The 17964-nt window shown below is 32.6% G+C and overlaps 1 protein-coding gene across 3 annotated transcripts; it reads right to left on the bottom strand.

The window, feature by feature from the left end:
* Positions 1 to 621: 621 nt before the first annotated feature.
* LOC140820886 (uncharacterized) lies at positions 622 to 8224 on the bottom strand. Of its 3 annotated transcripts, none has more exons than XM_073181261.1 (5): positions 7872 to 8223; positions 7466 to 7771; positions 7084 to 7390; positions 1174 to 1314; positions 622 to 1077 (listed from the first exon to the last, which is right to left on the bottom strand). In XM_073181261.1, the coding sequence occupies exons 1-5, from the start codon at positions 8037 to 8039 to the stop codon at positions 965 to 967; spliced, it is 1035 nt and encodes a 344-aa protein (XP_073037362.1). In that variant the 5' UTR covers positions 8040 to 8223; the 3' UTR covers positions 622 to 964. The 3 variants fall into 3 exon arrangements, with proteins under 3 accessions (XP_073037362.1, XP_073037361.1, XP_073037363.1); XM_073181260.1 differs by having other exon boundaries at positions 7466 to 7774; positions 7872 to 8220; XM_073181262.1 differs by lacking the exon at positions 1174 to 1314 and having other exon boundaries at positions 7466 to 7774; positions 7872 to 8224.
* Positions 8225 to 17964: the final 9740 nt, after the last annotated feature.

Here is a 17964-nt window from a genome sequence, read left to right as displayed (position 1 = left end):
CTTGATCGTTTTTATTTATTTTTTATTTTTTCAAAACAGAATAAATGATAACAAGGCTTTAATTACCATAATTACTAAATTATTAATGGTGGTAAAATGAGAATTTTTATTTCTCGTAACTTTTTTGGTCTATATGAAACAAATGCAAACCTAAATATATGGGAATGAGATAATAATATGTGTGTGTATATATATATATAATTGGTTTAACTGATATTTTACTTCCAAAACCAAAATCGAGCCGACTAAATTGAATTTAACTATATTTTTGGGGGAAAAAAACGATTGACCCATTAAACCAAATTTTCAGTTTTAGGTTCGATCGATTTTCTCGATTTAAACATATATTTTGCTAACCCCTGCCTATACATTTTTGGAAAACTTTTAATTATCCCAAAAAAACTATACGAACGATTCACCTGTTCTTTGACAAGAAAACCTATTCATGATTATACAATTAAAATATTTCAAACTATACAATAACTCAAACATCATTTTCTCAATAAAAACAAACATTGCTTCCAATTACCAAAAATCAATTTTTATGATATATTTTACGACTATTAATCGTAAATGCAATAACCTGTCCCATTCGATATATAAATACAACATAAAAGCATTAAAAAAAAGTTAAAATTCAATAGCAATAACCACACATTCACATTAATCAACAAGAAAATCCCCCAAATTATTTCACCTTATACATCAACAATTCACTACCATCACAAGGGGAGAGCTGCGGGTATCTTCCACTACTATTTTCAAAATACCAAAACCAAGAAAGTGAAAGTACCTTTTCTACATTTCCAAATACCAACCACACCTAAAAACTACATATTATTATTAATAAATCAACACAATTATTAAGAACCACAACATAAAAAATCACCCTCCCCAAGCCCAAGTTATTTTCTTTCCCTATACATATTTTCTTGAATTATTCTTCCTTAACAATTGCATAGAATCACTGGTTCCACTCTTGAGGAAGGCGATTTTCTCGACCCATCGCCCATTTTTCTGATAGCAGGCTTTTCCGATATTGCAACATGATCGAATTCCTACGAGCCATCAGTAGATCTGCACAGAAAGACTCCCCAATATAAGCAACTAGACATTATGTGCCACGAAATAAGGTCGGGATGGATTTTTAGCATATAACTTATAATATACTACCGTAATCTGACATGAATCCTCCATTGAATCGAGTCTCCGGCTGAGACCGGGGCAGAGATTGAACCAAAGCAGCTTTCATGTTTTCAAAGTTCTTGAAAAGGGGATCAACATTACTTTCTTGAAGAAAAGATGTAGGATACACTGTTACACCGATGATTGAGAATGTCATTCAAAACTCAACTTATCAAAAACTCCAACAACTAAATTTCCTTCTTATAATTACTGTATTATTATCTAAATTAGTTTACTTTTTCAGGTAAAATAATATGTGCATGAAAATGGGATTTCTTCACATGCATGTCCAAACTAGTGGGTCAGAGTTGGATGTAAAAGAGCAAGCAAAGATTGGTCCTATTCTCACTGAAATAGAAGCTTTTGGGGATGGATATAGCACAAAAATGGAACAAGAACATAGATAATTTTTATTTTAAATATCATTTGTTCAAAATCAAATCCAAAAAAGAATATAAATTTTTAAAAATTTAAATTCTCAACCAAAAGAATAGTCTGTTTGACTGTAACTTTTGGCTCCAAAACAAAGTGTTTTAAAAATATAAGTGGGCCTGCGATTTGGTCAGCGGTGGGGTCTCTATTGAAGATACTGTGAATAGAAAATCTATGGCCCACTTGAATTACCTTTTTCGTAATATTCACATAATATTAGTAGAATAACCAAAAGTAGAAAAAGAAATTGTAATATTAGTTCCTCTTTTTCAGCCTTTTCATATAATATTTGAAGGGAGAATTGGAGAAAAATCCCCATCCACAAACTAGTTTTTGAGTTCAGTCCCTGCATCAGAAATTTTTTTACTGCACTCCCTGACCCATCAAAAAATTTGTTTAAACTCCCTGTTCGGGAAAAAAAATCGTATTTAGCGACGGTTTTTTTAAACCGTCGCTATTTAAATATAGCCACGGATATAAGTACAACCGTCCGTCGCTAAATTTGATAATGCGACGGTTTCTGATAAACCGTCGCTATTAGCAACAGTTTAAACAAAACCGTCGCTATTAGCGACGGTTTAAACAAAACCGTCGCTATTTGATCCATTTTTTAAAATTTTTCTCTTACACAATTGGATATATAAATTGAGAATTTGAGCATATATCTGAGATAAAATACTAACAAAAAAATACAAAATCATGTCTCGATTTAATGAAGTAAGAGTTTGGAAATCAACTCTTTATCATGGTTTTAATCCACCTAAGACAAGTCAGTAGCATAATAATTTCCAGCACAAAATCGGTTAATTCAAGCATACAATCACAATAATTTCAGTATATTTCATACACTATTGAGCACATAAATTGGGAATTTGAGCATATATTCCAAGGAGAACTACTAGCATAAAAAATCAAACTCGTATCTCAATTTATTGAGTAAGAGTTAGGAAATCAACTACTTACCATGATTTTAATATACCTAACAAAAGTTGATATCATAATAATACTCAGCATAAAATAGGTTAATTTCATCACACGAACACAACAATTTTAGTATATTTCGTACTCTAGTAAATACATAAATTGAGAATTTGAGCACATATTCCGAGGGAGACCAGTAGCATAAAAAAGTAAACTCATATATCAATTTATTGAGTAAGAGTTGGGAAACCAACTCCTTACCATGATTTTAATCTACACAATAAAAGTCAATATCATAATAATATTCAGCACAAAATAGAGTAATTTCAGCATATAACCAAAACAATTTCAGTATATTTCATATTATATTAGGTACACAAATTGAGAATTTGAGCATAAATTTCGAGGGAAACCACTAACATAAAAATGCAAACTCGTGTCTCAATTTAATGAGTAAGAGTTGAGAAACAACTCATTACCATGATTTTAAGCTATTTAACAAAAGTAAATATCATAATAAAATAAGTTGATTCAAGTATACAACAATAACAATTTCAGTATATTTCGTACTCTATTGGGTACATAAATTGAAAATTTGAGCATATATTACAATGGAAACCAGTAGCATAAAAAAGCAAACTCGTGTCTCAATTTAATGACTAATAGTTGAGAAACAGCTCATTACCATGATTTCAAGCTATTTAACAAAAGTAAATATCATAATAAAATTAAGAACAAAATAAATTGATTCAAGTATACAATCACAACAACTTCAGTATATTTCGTACTCTATTGGGTATATAAATTGAAAATTTGAGCATATATTACAAGGGGAACCAGTATCATAAAAAAGCAAACTCGTGTCTCGGTCTATTGATTAAGATTTGGGAAGTCAACTCATTACCGTGATTTTAATCTACCGAACAAAAGTCAATATCATAATAATATTTAACACAAAATAGGGTAATTCCACCATACAACCACAACAATTTCAATATTTTTTTATGTATTCTATTGAGTACATGAATTGAGAATTTGATCATAAATTTTTAGAGAAACCACTAGAAAAAAAATGCAAAATCATGCCTCGATTTAATGAAATAAGAGTTGGGAAATCAACTCTTTACCATGGTTTTAATCCACCTAACACAAGTCAGCAGCATAATGATTTCCAGCACAAAATAGGTTAATTCAAGCATACAATCACAATAATTTCAGTATCTTTCATACACTATTGAGCACATAAATTGGAAATTTGAGCATATATTCCAAGGAAAACTACTAGCATAATGCTACTGATTGTATGCTTGAATTAACCTATTTTGTGCTGGAAATCATTATGCTACTGACTTGTGTTAGGTGGATTAAAACCATGGTAAAGAGTTGATTTCCCAACTCTTACATCATTAAATCGAGACATGAGTTTGCATTTTTTTGTTAGTAGTTCCTCTCAGAATATATGCTCAAATTCTGAATTTATGTACACAATAGAGTACCGAATATACTTAAATTGTTGTGGTTGTATACTGAAATTGTTGTGTTAGGTGGACTAAAATCATGGTAAAAAGTTGATTTCCCAACTCTTATTTCATTAAATCGAGGCATGATTTTGCATTTTTTTTCTAGTGGTTTCTCTAAAAATTTATGCTCAAATTCTCAATTCATGTACCCAATAGAATACATAAAAAAATATTGAAATTGTTGTGGTTGTATGGTGGAATTACCCTATTTTGTGTTAAATATTATTATGATATTGACTTTTGTTCGGTAGATTACAATCATGGTAATGAGTTGACTTCCCAAATCTTAATCAATAGACCGAGACACGAGTTGCTTTTTTATGATACTGGTTCCCCTTGTAATATATGCTCAAATTTTCAATTTATATACCCAATAGAGTACGAAATATACTGAAGTTGTTGTGATTGTATACTTGAATCAACTTATTTTGATAGGATCGGTTGTTGAGATAATAGTGTTTAGAAGGGGGGGTTGAATAAACATTAGCAATTAAAATTATTCTTTGATGATACTTTGAGTTCAGTTTGGTGACAAACTGAATCTCGGAATCTTGTTGGTCAATAACAATCAGTTAAACTAAACTAGTTGCGAAAATTAACTGACTGAAAGATAGAATACTGTACTGAAAGAAATATGCAAGAGTTGTTTCTGGATGTTCGGAGAATTCAATTACTCCTACGTCACCCCTTCTATCTCAAGGATAGGATATTCACTAAAAGACTTTGATCAAGTACAACACTTGTACAGACCCACTTCAGTTAGGACTTATCTACTGCCTAAACTGAAACTCTTAGTATAACACAACAATCTCTGTGAATAACTGAACTTAGCACTTATTGAATTATCAATATTACAAAGTGCTAGTTTGCTCAACTTGTAGCCTAGATTGCTACGAATAATTCAGGTGAAAGAGTGAGCTAGGATCTTGACAGAGTAACAGCAAGTTTGAGATTGATTTAATCGTTATATTCTTCAACTGTTCTTCAGTCGTATTTATAGACTTGTCTTTCAACGGTAACTTTGATATTTATGTATCCGTTGATTGCCACTTCATCATTCCTTGGGCAGTGTTTTTTTCATTGATTGTAGAACGACGTCTTAATTACAATAGCTGAAATACTTTGTTCTATGCTGTAATGATTTCGATGCGGCTTTCCATATTCAGTTGCTGTCTGATATGTCTCTTTGTCTATTGAGTGTTCTTTTCCGAGAAATCTTCAGTTGAGAGACTTTAATATTTTCGGTTGAATGTTTCAACTGATCAGTTTCAACTGATTAGTTTACTTTGCATCGTTCAGTTGATAAGTCTAGCTGCTGAATTTTGCTTTCACATATCAGTTGATTTCAGATGATTGATTTATGTTTTGTCAAACTTCAGAATCTAGTTTCCAACATATTTTGTTCTGAATATTATTATGATATTTACTTTTGTTAAATAGCTTAAAATCATGGTAATGAGCTGTTTCTCAACTCTTACTCATTAAATTGAGACACGAGTTTGCTTTTTTATGCTACTGGTTTCCATTGTAATATATGCTCAAATTTTCAATTTATGTACCCAATAGAGTACGAAATATACTGAAATTGTTATTGTTGTATACTTGAATCAACTTATTTTATTATGATATTTACTTTTGTTAAATAGCTTAAAATCATGGTAATGAGTTGTTTCTCAACTCTTACTCATTAAATTGAGACACGAGTTTGCATTTTTATGTTAGTGGTTTCCCTCGAAATGTATGCTCAAATTCTCAATTTGTGTACCTAATATAATATGAAATATACTGAAATTGTTTTGGTTATATGCTGAAATTACCCTATTTTGTGCTGAATATTATTATGATATTGACTTTTGTTGTGTAGATTAAAATCATGGTAAGGAGTTGGTTTCTCAACTCTTACTCAATAAATTGATATATGAGTTTACTTTTTTATGCTACTGGTCTCCCTCGGAATATGTGCTCAAATTCTCAATTTATGTATTTACTAGAGTACGAAATATACTAAAATTGTTGTGCTCGTGTGATGAAATTAACCTATTTTATGCTGAGTATTATTATGATATCAACTTTTGTTAGGTATATTAAAATCATGGTAAGTAGTTGATTTCCTAACTCTTACTCAATAAATTGAGATACGAGTTTGATTTTTTATGCTAGTAGTTCTCCTTGGAATATATGCTCAAATTCCCAATTTATGTGCTCAATAGTGTATGAAATATACTGAAATTATTGTGATTGTATGCTTGAATTAACCGATTTTGTGCTGGAAATTATTATGCTACTGACTTGTCTTAGGTGGATTAAAACCATGATAAAGAGTTGATTTCCAAACTCTTACTTCATTAAATCGAGACATGATTTTGTATTTTTTTGTTAGTATTTTATCTCAGATATATGCTCAAATTCTCAATTTATATATCCAATTGTGTAAGAGAAAAATTTTAAAAAATGGATCAAATAGCGACGGTTTTGTTTAAACCGTCGCTAATAGCGACGGTTTTGTTTAAACTGTTGCTAATAGCGACGGTTTATCAGAAACCGTCGCATTATCAAATTTAGCGACGGACGGTTGTACTTATATCCGTGGCTATATTTAAATAGCGACGGTTTAAAAAAACCGTCGCTAAATACGATTTTTTTTCCCGAACAGGGAGTTTAAACAAATTTTTTGATGGGTCAGGGAGTGCAGTAAAAAAATTTCTGATGCAGGGACTGAACTCAAAAACTAGTTTGTGGATGGGGATTTTTCTCCAATTCTCCCATATTTGGGAGAATTCAAAAAATTATTTTTATTACAAAAATTTCTACACAATTACAACTTTAATTAATTATTTGCATTTACTGGTAATATCAAAAACATAATTAAAATTAATATTATAGTTCTAGTTTTATCCAAAGTAGATAAATTGGTGTTTTTCAAAAAAAAATTAATCATAATAATAGCATGCAATTAAAAATAATAATAAATAATTTTATTTTCAAGAAATTGGAGAAAATGAAAAGTCACCGAGCTGTAAATTACCTGGCTTCCTCTGAGATTCTGAAGAATAAGCGTTACAGCTACTCGCATTCGAACTCCCATATACACGCGGCAAGAACACTCCGGTGCCAGCGCACTCCCTTTTCGCCGCAACGCCGCCGCCGGGACCGCCCAACAAGAACGCCCTGTTACCCGTCCCGATATTTCGAGTAGGGTTTTGCTTGACGGGCCATGCAGCTTGGTCCATTCTCCCAACTGCCTTTCCGCTCATGTAATCGTACATTTGTTGCTGCGGGCCGTACCACATTCCACAGACTGGATTCTCTCTCTTCGCCGTTATCGGCGGAGCCTGTGAATGTAAGAATAGATTTTTCAAACTTATAGAGACCGAAAATTGATTTTAATGAAGAAAAATGGGTTTTACCCGTGTAGGCTGGAAAATGGAAGGGCTCAGGGTCCTGTTCGATGAGTGGACTTGATCCGGGCTTCTCGGCGGTCCGAAAAGGCCTAAATTCCCCGCTGGCCTGACCACATCACCGGAATTCAGCTTCAGCTTCGCGACTTGACCTGCGGCTTTACAAATGAGATCGACAACGGCGTCGTTTTTACCCGCAACTTGAGCCGAAGGCAGCGGTGCGCTGTTCGGGCTTCCGATGCTCGACCCGCCGGTGCTCCCTCCTGACCAGTTCCCCAGCGTTGATTGAGGTGAAGTGGACATCACCCAGGCAGCCTTCTGTAGAAAAAAACCCGCAACCAAAAAAATCAAGAAAAACGTAGAAATTTGCACAGATCGAGTGAAATCAGTGAATCAAACCAGAAACACCGAGTACCTCAACATGCTCGAGATTCTCAGCTTGGAAATCGTAAGGAAACTCGGTGGGGAAGCAGAAATCGGATCCCAAATCATGTTTAACGAGATTTTCTTGGCCAATATCATCGTCAGCAAAGAACTCTGCGGGCAACCAGAAGCCAGCTCCTTCGGGAACAACATCCGCCATTGTTGAGGAAGGAGAGAACCGAAGAAGGGAGTGTTTTTCGAGTGGAGTGGAGTGAAGTTTGCTTCTTGAGGAAGATATAATGAGAGAGAGAAAGAGAGGGGCCCAAAGGAGGAGTATGCTGAGGACAGGAGGATTGCTTGTATTAAGGTTTCATGGCCATTTGGAGACAGACAAAACAATTCAAAGGTCCGATGGAATTTGGTTGGATTTTGCTTTTAGTTTGGCGTTTTGGGTTCTTTCGAATTTAATTTCAAAACGCCAAAAATTATTGTTTTCCGGGCACAACTTTTTAAATTTGATTTCAAAATTATAGAAGCAAATGTAATTTGAATTTTTTGGGAGGCATGATCTTGGTTATATGTGTAGGATATTTATTTTAATCATACTTTTTTCGAAAAATATGTTTTAAAAATTGTATTGGATTGATGTGATGTGTATTTGATTTATTATTCTATAATAATAGCCTATTATTGAGATTGTTTAACATATTGTATATGTGGGACGAGTTAATCTAGTCTATATTTATAATAAATATAATATTTTTGACATTAAAAGTGATAATTTTTCATTAATAACTCAAATAAGATGATTGCAAAAAAAAAAAACTCAAATAAGATGTCAATCTCATAAAATTAACTCGTGAGTGTCTCATTCGAGTTTTGATGTTGTTTTTTATAAATTTTATTCGATATTTTAAGAAGATAGTAAATTAGAATTTTAAAAAAAATTCTTGTAAAATATAAAGTACACCATCTAGTAACTTGTAAACTATTTCTTATAAAACCTGAGGTTATCCCAGTACACGGATTTATATTCGTGAAACGGATCGATTCGATTCATATATAAAGTGAAAAGTAATACTTTGATATAAAAATAAAATTTTTTTAATGTTTTGATTAAATAAAAAATCACATAAAATTAATATGTGAGATAATTTCATAAAAGTTTTTATGATCTTTATAATTTATTTCAAAATCCAATTATCCACGCATAATAATAATAATAATTATTATTATTATTATTATTATTATTATTATTATTATTATTATTATTATTATTATTATTTTAAAATAAAAACAAAAACCTATAATTATATAGTACTAGTAGACTTATAACTTATTTGACACTAAAATTCCAAATTCCAGATAATGTCTTGGTTTTGTAAACTTCGAGTACCTATTTTACAACAAAAAGTTAATTTCATCCGAAATTTGATATAAAAATAACAAAAAAAAAATTGTAATTTCATAGATAAAAATATAGTTACTCGATTTAAATACAATCAAACGCAATCATGGATTATTTTAAATTCAAAAAAAATTTGTTGAGACCATCTGACGTCAATTTTATAAGATGATTCTCTAACCAACCTGAATAGTTAAAAATAATATTATTTTTTGTAGTAGATATGGATCAGATCTACTCTTCTTATAAATAAAACCATGTAAGACGGTCTCACAAAATACTTTAAGTGACTTTAGATATTTTAATATTATTGTCTTAATATTTAAGAAAAAACATCTATATATATAAATTGATAAAATTTAATATTTCATTAACGAAATCTATATTTATATAATATTTTTTATAAATTTTAATCAATTATGTATAATTTGTATTTTAAAAATTATTTATTATATCGATTTCTAATTATAATATTTAGTCATTTTCATCTTATTGCACGATTTTTCTTGTGTGAAAAATCCATAGAAAATTTATTAAAACTTTAGAGTGGTTATATAATAATAAATATTTAACAAAAAATAAATTACACAGCAAATACTCGCCTATTTATTTATTAATATGAGAACTCATGATCATTATCTTTTGATACATATCGTGTGGGGACCCGGACGCTAATCCATTCCTTAATCGTCTTTAGGAATATTTAATCATTCATAATAAACAGGGTCTAAAAATTTTTCTTTTAAAATGCAAAGCGGAAACGTAATGTAATTAAATTCAAATTACATATTAAACATCACATACAATTATTGTATGATCTACAATAATCCAACTAGGTTCAACTATAAGTCAGTGCTGAACCCTAAGTTGCTTCAAAGTCCGGATCTCCACGCTATCTAGTCCAGCCTCGTTCTCATCTTGACCCCGCTCCTATCCCACCTGTTGCCATGCACACATACAGACAAGACAACAGCCGGATAACTCCGGTGAGATATAAATATCCCAGAATAAATCATGTGTACATGCAATTATATAATCAATATAAAAGCATATAACAGAAAATCTTATCATATATCAAAATCATGATATAAATCAATACAATACTAATTCAAGTTCTAAACATGTACCCTATTCAGGAACATAATCAATATCAAGAATAATTTCTATTCTAAACATGTACCAATATCAGGAACCTCAATCAATATCAAGAATAATTCCTATTCTAGACATGTACCAAATATCAGGAACATAATCAATATCAAGAATACATCCTATTCTAGGCATGTACCAAATATCAGGAACATAATCAATATCAAGAATAACTCCTATTCTAGACATGTACCAAATATCAGGAACCTAAAAGGACATGAACCATATTCAGGAACATAATCAACATCAATCAATATCAATCAATAACTGTCACTCAAACTCGTGACTACAAGTTTTAGACTAGACTCAATCCTAGTCTAGGGATCCCGGTTTCCAGATGTGGTATTCCTATATCGAATTCCGTAAAGGATGGAACCATAATCTCTATTACTCGATATAACCATGGCCCTGGTATTCCTATATCGAATTCCGTAATAGAAGAATTCCAATACCCTTTACTCGATATAACCAAATATGGTGTTCCTATATCGAATTCCGTAATAGATTCCATTACTCGATATAACCAAACATCCAGTGTCCTGACCTAACCGTCAAGGACTATAGCTCTATCGCTACTATCCTATCTTGAGACATCGTGCAATGTGCCGTGGCGATACCACCACTATCCAGCACTTCTGTCACAAGATAACACATCTAATACCTGTCATCTAATATCAAGAGAGCAAGTACATCAATCAACTTAATGCAAATATCAATGCAATAAGGTACAATATGTGATTTAGGGAAACTCGAGTCAAACCTCACTCGAGTTGTGCAATCCCAACTCAACATTAATTTATACCTTTATCTTCTCGCTCAGAAGAAGAAGAAGAAGTCCCGACTCTATCTCGGTCCATTCCCAATCTGGTAATAACAGTTGAATAGGTATAATATCAATACACAATTCAATTCAATACCTGTTCTGATTAATACTCAAATCAAAACACATAATCTGATTAATGTCAATCAACATACGGTATCACAATCCAATCTAAATCAATACCGAATCTGATCAATATCAACCAACTGATGTTTCGACGGTATAAAATACAGTCTCGATAACCCCATCAGTCCAAACATCACAGATATAATACCAGGACTCATAATCAATATCGATACCAGTCATAATCTCAATAACAATACATATCTGATATGAATTCTCAGTCACATCGATTCCAAAAATCATAACAATTACAAAACTAGTCCGTTCTTCAATCTGACTTCGATTCTACGATGTCTAATATGTCAAGAACATCATATATGAATTCCATTCAATTCTGACAATATCATATTTTCAAATGATACCAGAAATCAATAAAACTTACGTCCTGTAATAGCTGTCGACGATAGGAGTACAGTACTACGTCCGGATTCAAATTCTGATGGACAGGTGCGGCACAATCGAATTTCCAAGCTACGGAGGAAAACTTGAAAATGGTCTCCAGAAACTCTCGATTTTTACCTCTGAATTGTTGAGAAATAATCATATATATATATCAAATTTGCATGGCTAGCAACGTGGACTCCTCTCAAAAATTCGTCCAAATTTCTCAAAATTACGAAAATGCCATTCCCATACCATAATTACGAAAATGCCATTGCCATCCAATAATTACGAAAATGCCATTGTCATCCAATAATTACGAAAATGCCATTAATACCATTTTATTTTCGGAGTCTCACAAAATGATAACATCTCTGGCCTTACAATTCTCCCCCTCTTAGATCTGAGTTCGTCCTCGAACTCACAACAATCAATTCAGATATATCAGACGAAATGTGTACAGAGTTTAAACCAAAACTCAAAGATCTGATTCCAGTCTGGAATAAGAATTCACGAATTATAATGTCATACTACTTCTTCTCCAGTTTTTCTGACCGAATCAATCTCGCATTACTGGTTATACAACATCCGTATAAACCAATCTACAGCTCATCACCTATCAGGACTATCAGCTGTTATCAAATCTGTTTATCTCAAGCAAAGATATATACAATCTTTAGCTTCAACTACCAATCGTCATCATCCGATGTTGGTTTATTTAGTCTATGCATTCTGAGCTATCCTCATTTCTTCTGATTCAGTCTCCTTTTCTTTATCAGATTTCTGATCTTAACAAATCTGCCCTCAAGCATTACTGCAATATCATTCCCATACGAAGAAAAATAGCATTTCTCACTGTACAATACCTTGACTAGAGCTATTTCGATACTCATCTAATAGCTATTATTGTACAATAATTCACAAGTGACAATGAATCATGTTAACTAGTGCTAAAATCAAGCACTACATTTCCTGGATATCCTCCAGTATCAGGATAGTTCACTCTGACTATTCTTCAATCTATAAATCATAGATGAACAATCATGCTGTACACTCAGCCAAAAGTACAAAATCAAACGAATATCACAGTTTGATAAAATCAACTTTGGCATCTAATACAATCTGTCCCCCGTTTCTGACATACCTTTCAGTCGTCTGGTCATATTTGTACGGCATCCTGTACAATATAACCTAGGCAGATTTGAACAATCGTTCAATCATAATTACATCACCACACAATCAAAAAAAAAAAACTTTCAGTAGTGTCATCACACAATCTATAGAAATGTACTCCTATTTCTGTTCAGAAATTAATAATCAAGATAATCAATCTCTTTGTTTCTATCTTTCTGTCTTCATCTGTCAGCGATTTAGACATTTCAATACAAATTCTGACATAACTGATTTCATCTGTTTATATCACAACTGTCTGTTCGAATTATCACACATTTCCTGTTATCAGAATAGTACTGAATCTACTACTGTGTGCATTTGACAATACCTGTCATTTCAAATTCGAATATCTGACACAACCAAATCAGTTATTAATATAAAATAAAATATCACCTACCTGGTATTCGGCTCTGACACACTGTTCTAACTATCAAAATCAAGTTCTGAACAGTCTGATCAAACTTCTGAACTGCTTTAATCTTCAAAATCAGTTCTAACTCGACTGAACTGTATATAATCTCAACGGTTCATAACAATCGGTATCATACTCAGACTCAAAATGATAATAATATCGGATTAGATTCAGAATATCAATACGTAATACTGATCTAATTACTGCATAAGACGCAATTTCTGACATTTCTGACATCTCTGAAATTCTACCATATTCAATGTCATTCTCAGTCACTGATCCCTGTCTCAACAGGACTATAATTCAGTCAGTATACTATCTTCAGATATCATAGACTCTGAGTACAATCTGTCACAATCGAGATTCAAATCTGAACAATTCTGTATACCACAATCTCAGTTCCCAGAATATTCAATTCAATCATACGCTGCGAATATATCAAAATGTCATAGATAAAACGAGCATAATATCTTCAGAATATTGCGGAACACAGGATTCATCAACCCATAATCGGAACTGAAGTATTTTCCAGAGAAACATATAATCAAATGTAACTCTAACTCTTAGACAATAATTCTTTCAACTGATATCTCAATTCTTTCAGTTCAATCAGTATCAGTCTATAAGAAATTCTAAAATGAAACCAATACCTGGAATCAAATCAGGGCTAAAATCACTCTTCCGGATACAGGACAACCTGAAATCTCATCTGAAAGACTATAGCAAACTTCCTGCTATTAGTAAATCAATCCCTGATAAGCTCAACTTCAGTCATCAACGGAATACATAAGGAATTATTCCATTCCTTTCGATAATCATCGAATCATAAACAATACAGATATCAAGGAATTCAAAATCTAAATCCCTTACTGTATATCATTCATTCATTGGCCATTTCAGGTCCGAATCTTACCCATCTCCTGGCAAGACTCTATAATAAATCTGTACTTGTTCGATATATCAATATCAATCATGCAGTCATCATCCGACAATACAAGTACAATCTAATCTAATTCAGTCTCATTCTCAACTTACTGTAGTATACCATATCACAGAATATCACGGATATCAAATTCTTTCCCCAAAAGGTAAAGAAGCAATACTACAGTAGATACAGACTCAACAGGTAAAGCATATCTCATTGCCACCCAATCCAGGAAAATCATAATGATTGCATTAGTATATATCAATACATATGCACCATAATCATAAAGGAACAATACCTGCCACTATATCATCAAGTGTGTCCTGGGTCTGTTCCTTGATCACCATATCCAGATGATCCAGCTCCCTGAAATCCTCGGGAACCTCTCAGTTCTATTACTCTTTTGGTTGTAATCCACCAACTTCTGGCAGCTTCTCGTAACTGAGGGAATACCAGTTTAATTCTCTGTTCATCTGTACAATTAAGTAATTCGAACAGTATTTCTATGTCATCAAACCAGTTCTCATACTCTTCAGACGTCCCGATACCACTCAGAATCGGTGGCTGAAATAACTGAAACTCTTTCAATTTAATTTCCATATGAGTTTCTGATACCTCTATCTGATCAGACGAAGTACTACCCCTTTCTGAAAATCTTCTACGAGGTATATCTGATGATCACAAGAATCAGTAATCCCATGAGATAATCAATCTCAACCCCTTTCTGATCAGCTTACCTTCTGATCAAAATGGGTTGGTTCTGATTCATTTTCAAATCAGATATATTACCAAATCAATTCAGATATTCAGGTAACATACATTTAAATGCAATAAACCATGCTGGCATGCTAGCATACTCAATGTAAATCAACATAATACTATATCACATGCTAGCAATCAATAGCAGGAAAGAAAACTCAGTCTACCCCGCTCACTCTTTTCTATCTCAGTGCTAAGGAACCTACAGTTCAAGAGCCTACAGCTCTGATACCACCTGTTGTGGGGACCCGGACGCTAATCCATTCCTTAATCGTCTTTAGGAATATTTAATCATTCATAATAAACAGGGTCTAAAAATTTTTCTTTTAAAATGCAAAGCGGAAACGTAATGTAATTAAATTCAAATTACATATTAAACATCACATACAATTATTGTATGATCTACAATAATCCAACTAGGTTCAACTATAAGTCAGTGCTGAACCCTAAGTTGCTTCAAAGTCCGGATCTCCACGCTATCTAGTCCAGCCTCGTTCTCATCTTGACCCCGCTCCTATCCCACCTGTTGCCATGCACACATACAGACAAGACAACAGCCGGATAACTCCGGTGAGATATAAATATCCCAGAATAAATCATGTGTACATGCAATTATATAATCAATATAAAAGCATATAACAGAAAATCTTATCATATATCAAAATCATGATATAAATCAATACAATACTAATTCAAGTTCTAAACATGTACCCTATTCAGGAACATAATCAATATCAAGAATAATTTCTATTCTAAACATGTACCAATATCAGGAACCTCAATCAATATCAAGAATAATTCCTATTCTAGACATGTACCAAATATCAGGAACATAATCAATATCAAGAATACATCCTATTCTAGGCATGTACCAAATATCAGGAACATAATCAATATCAAGAATAACTCCTATTCTAGACATGTACCAAATATCAGGAACCTAAAAGGACATGAACCATATTCAGGAACATAATCAACATCAATCAATATCAATCAATAACTGTCACTCAAACTCGTGACTACAAGTTTTAGACTAGACTCAATCCTAGTCTAGGGATCCCGGTTTCCAGATGTGGTATTCCTATATCGAATTCCGTAAAGGATGGAACCATAATCTCTATTACTCGATATAACCATGGCCCTGGTATTCCTATATCGAATTCCGTAATAGAAGAATTCCAATACCCTTTACTCGATATAACCAAATATGGTGTTCCTATATCGAATTCCGTAATAGATTCCATTACTCGATATAACCAAACATCCAGTGTCCTGACCTAACCGTCAAGGACTATAGCTCTATCGCTACTATCCTATCTTGAGACATCGTGCAATGTGCCGTGGCGATACCACCACTATCCAGCACTTCTGTCACAAGATAACACATCTAATACCTGTCATCTAATATCAAGAGAGCAAGTACATCAATCAACTTAATGCAAATATCAATGCAATAAGGTACAATATGTGATTTAGGGAAACTCGAGTCAAACCTCACTCGAGTTGTGCAATCCCAACTCAACATTAATTTATACCTTTATCTTCTCGCTCAGAAGAAGAAGAAGAAGTCCCGACTCTATCTCGGTCCATTCCCAATCTGGTAATAACAGTTGAATAGGTATAATATCAATACACAATTCAATTCAATACCTGTTCTGATTAATACTCAAATCAAAACACATAATCTGATTAATGTCAATCAACATACGGTATCACAATCCAATCTAAATCAATACCGAATCTGATCAATATCAACCAACTGATGTTTCGACGGTATAAAATACAGTCTCGATAACCCCATCAGTCCAAACATCACAGATATAATACCAGGACTCATAATCAATATCGATACCAGTCATAATCTCAATAACAATACATATCTGATATGAATTCTCAGTCACATCGATTCCAAAAATCATAACAATTACAAAACTAGTCCGTTCTTCAATCTGACTTCGATTCTACGATGTCTAATATGTCAAGAACATCATATATGAATTCCATTCAATTCTGACAATATCATATTTTCAAATGATACCAGAAATCAATAAAACTTACGTCCTGTAATAGCTGTCGACGATAGGAGTACAGTACTACGTCCGGATTCAAATTCTGATGGACAGGTGCGGCACAATCGAATTTCCAAGCTACGGAGGAAAACTTGAAAATGGTCTCCAGAAACTCTCGATTTTTACCTCTGAATTGTTGAGAAATAATCATATATATATATCAAATTTGCATGGCTAGCAACGTGGACTCCTCTCAAAAATTCGTCCAAATTTCTCAAAATTACGAAAATGCCATTCCCATACCATAATTACGAAAATGCCATTGCCATCCAATAATTACGAAAATGCCATTAATACCATTTTATTTTCGGAGTCTCACAAAATGATAACATCTCGGGCCTTACATATCGGATAATTAGTCAATACATATCGGATAATTCTTTGACTAACGAAATAGATTGCAATCATTCTAGCCATTTAAAACTGCATTGGATAAATCATGTGCGACATACTTGCCCGATAAAATACTAGTAGGAAAGTCGAACTTTTGATTTTAGATCAAACACTAATCTAATCCATCAACTCGAACATCATACCGGAGCGACAAATACTAATTACTTAACATGTTTTAAAGTTCAGGAGACAAAAAATATTATATTGAAATGTTTAGGGAACTATAAGTACTTTTAGTACCAAAATATAAAGGATAAAGCATGATTTTCCCACTAAATTATAGTCATTATAATGATTAATATTGTTGTCAGTAATAATATAATTAAATTTTATAATTAATATTAATGTTAATTTTATTATTATTATTATCTTACTGCTATTAATTATTATTTTTATGTATATATTATATAATGATAATAATGTGTTTAGTTTATAAATATATTATAAGTGATACCCCCAAAAGAGCCCGGGCCCGGGTAAGACTCCGTACCCGGAAGATTCCCAAGGGACCATTTAGCAAGCAACCACCGGGAGAG

Source organism: Primulina eburnea, unplaced genomic scaffold (assembly GCF_022965805.1).
Source record: "Primulina eburnea isolate SZY01 unplaced genomic scaffold, ASM2296580v1 ctg263_ERROPOS1100000, whole genome shotgun sequence".
NCBI classification, from domain to species: Eukaryota; Viridiplantae; Streptophyta; class Magnoliopsida; order Lamiales; family Gesneriaceae; genus Primulina; species Primulina eburnea.
The sequence above is the reverse complement of the archived record's forward strand: the minus strand, read 5'-3'. Positions and strand labels throughout refer to the sequence as shown.

What these genes read in the sequence shown, in the direction of transcription:
- LOC140820886 (XM_073181260.1), bottom strand. Translation starts at nt 8,039, where the DNA reads ATGGCGGATGTTGTTCCCGAAGGAGCTGGCTTCTGGTTGCCCGCAGAG. An exon ending in AGAATCTCGAGCATGTTGAG is followed by an intron (nt 7,775 to 7,871) that starts GTACTCGGTGTT and finishes TTTTTTCTACAG; the next exon opens with AAGGCTGCCTGGGTGATGTC. An exon ending in CCATTTTCCAGCCTACACGG is followed by an intron (nt 7,391 to 7,465) that starts GTAAAACCCATT and finishes TTACATTCACAG; the next exon opens with GCTCCGCCGATAACGGCGAA.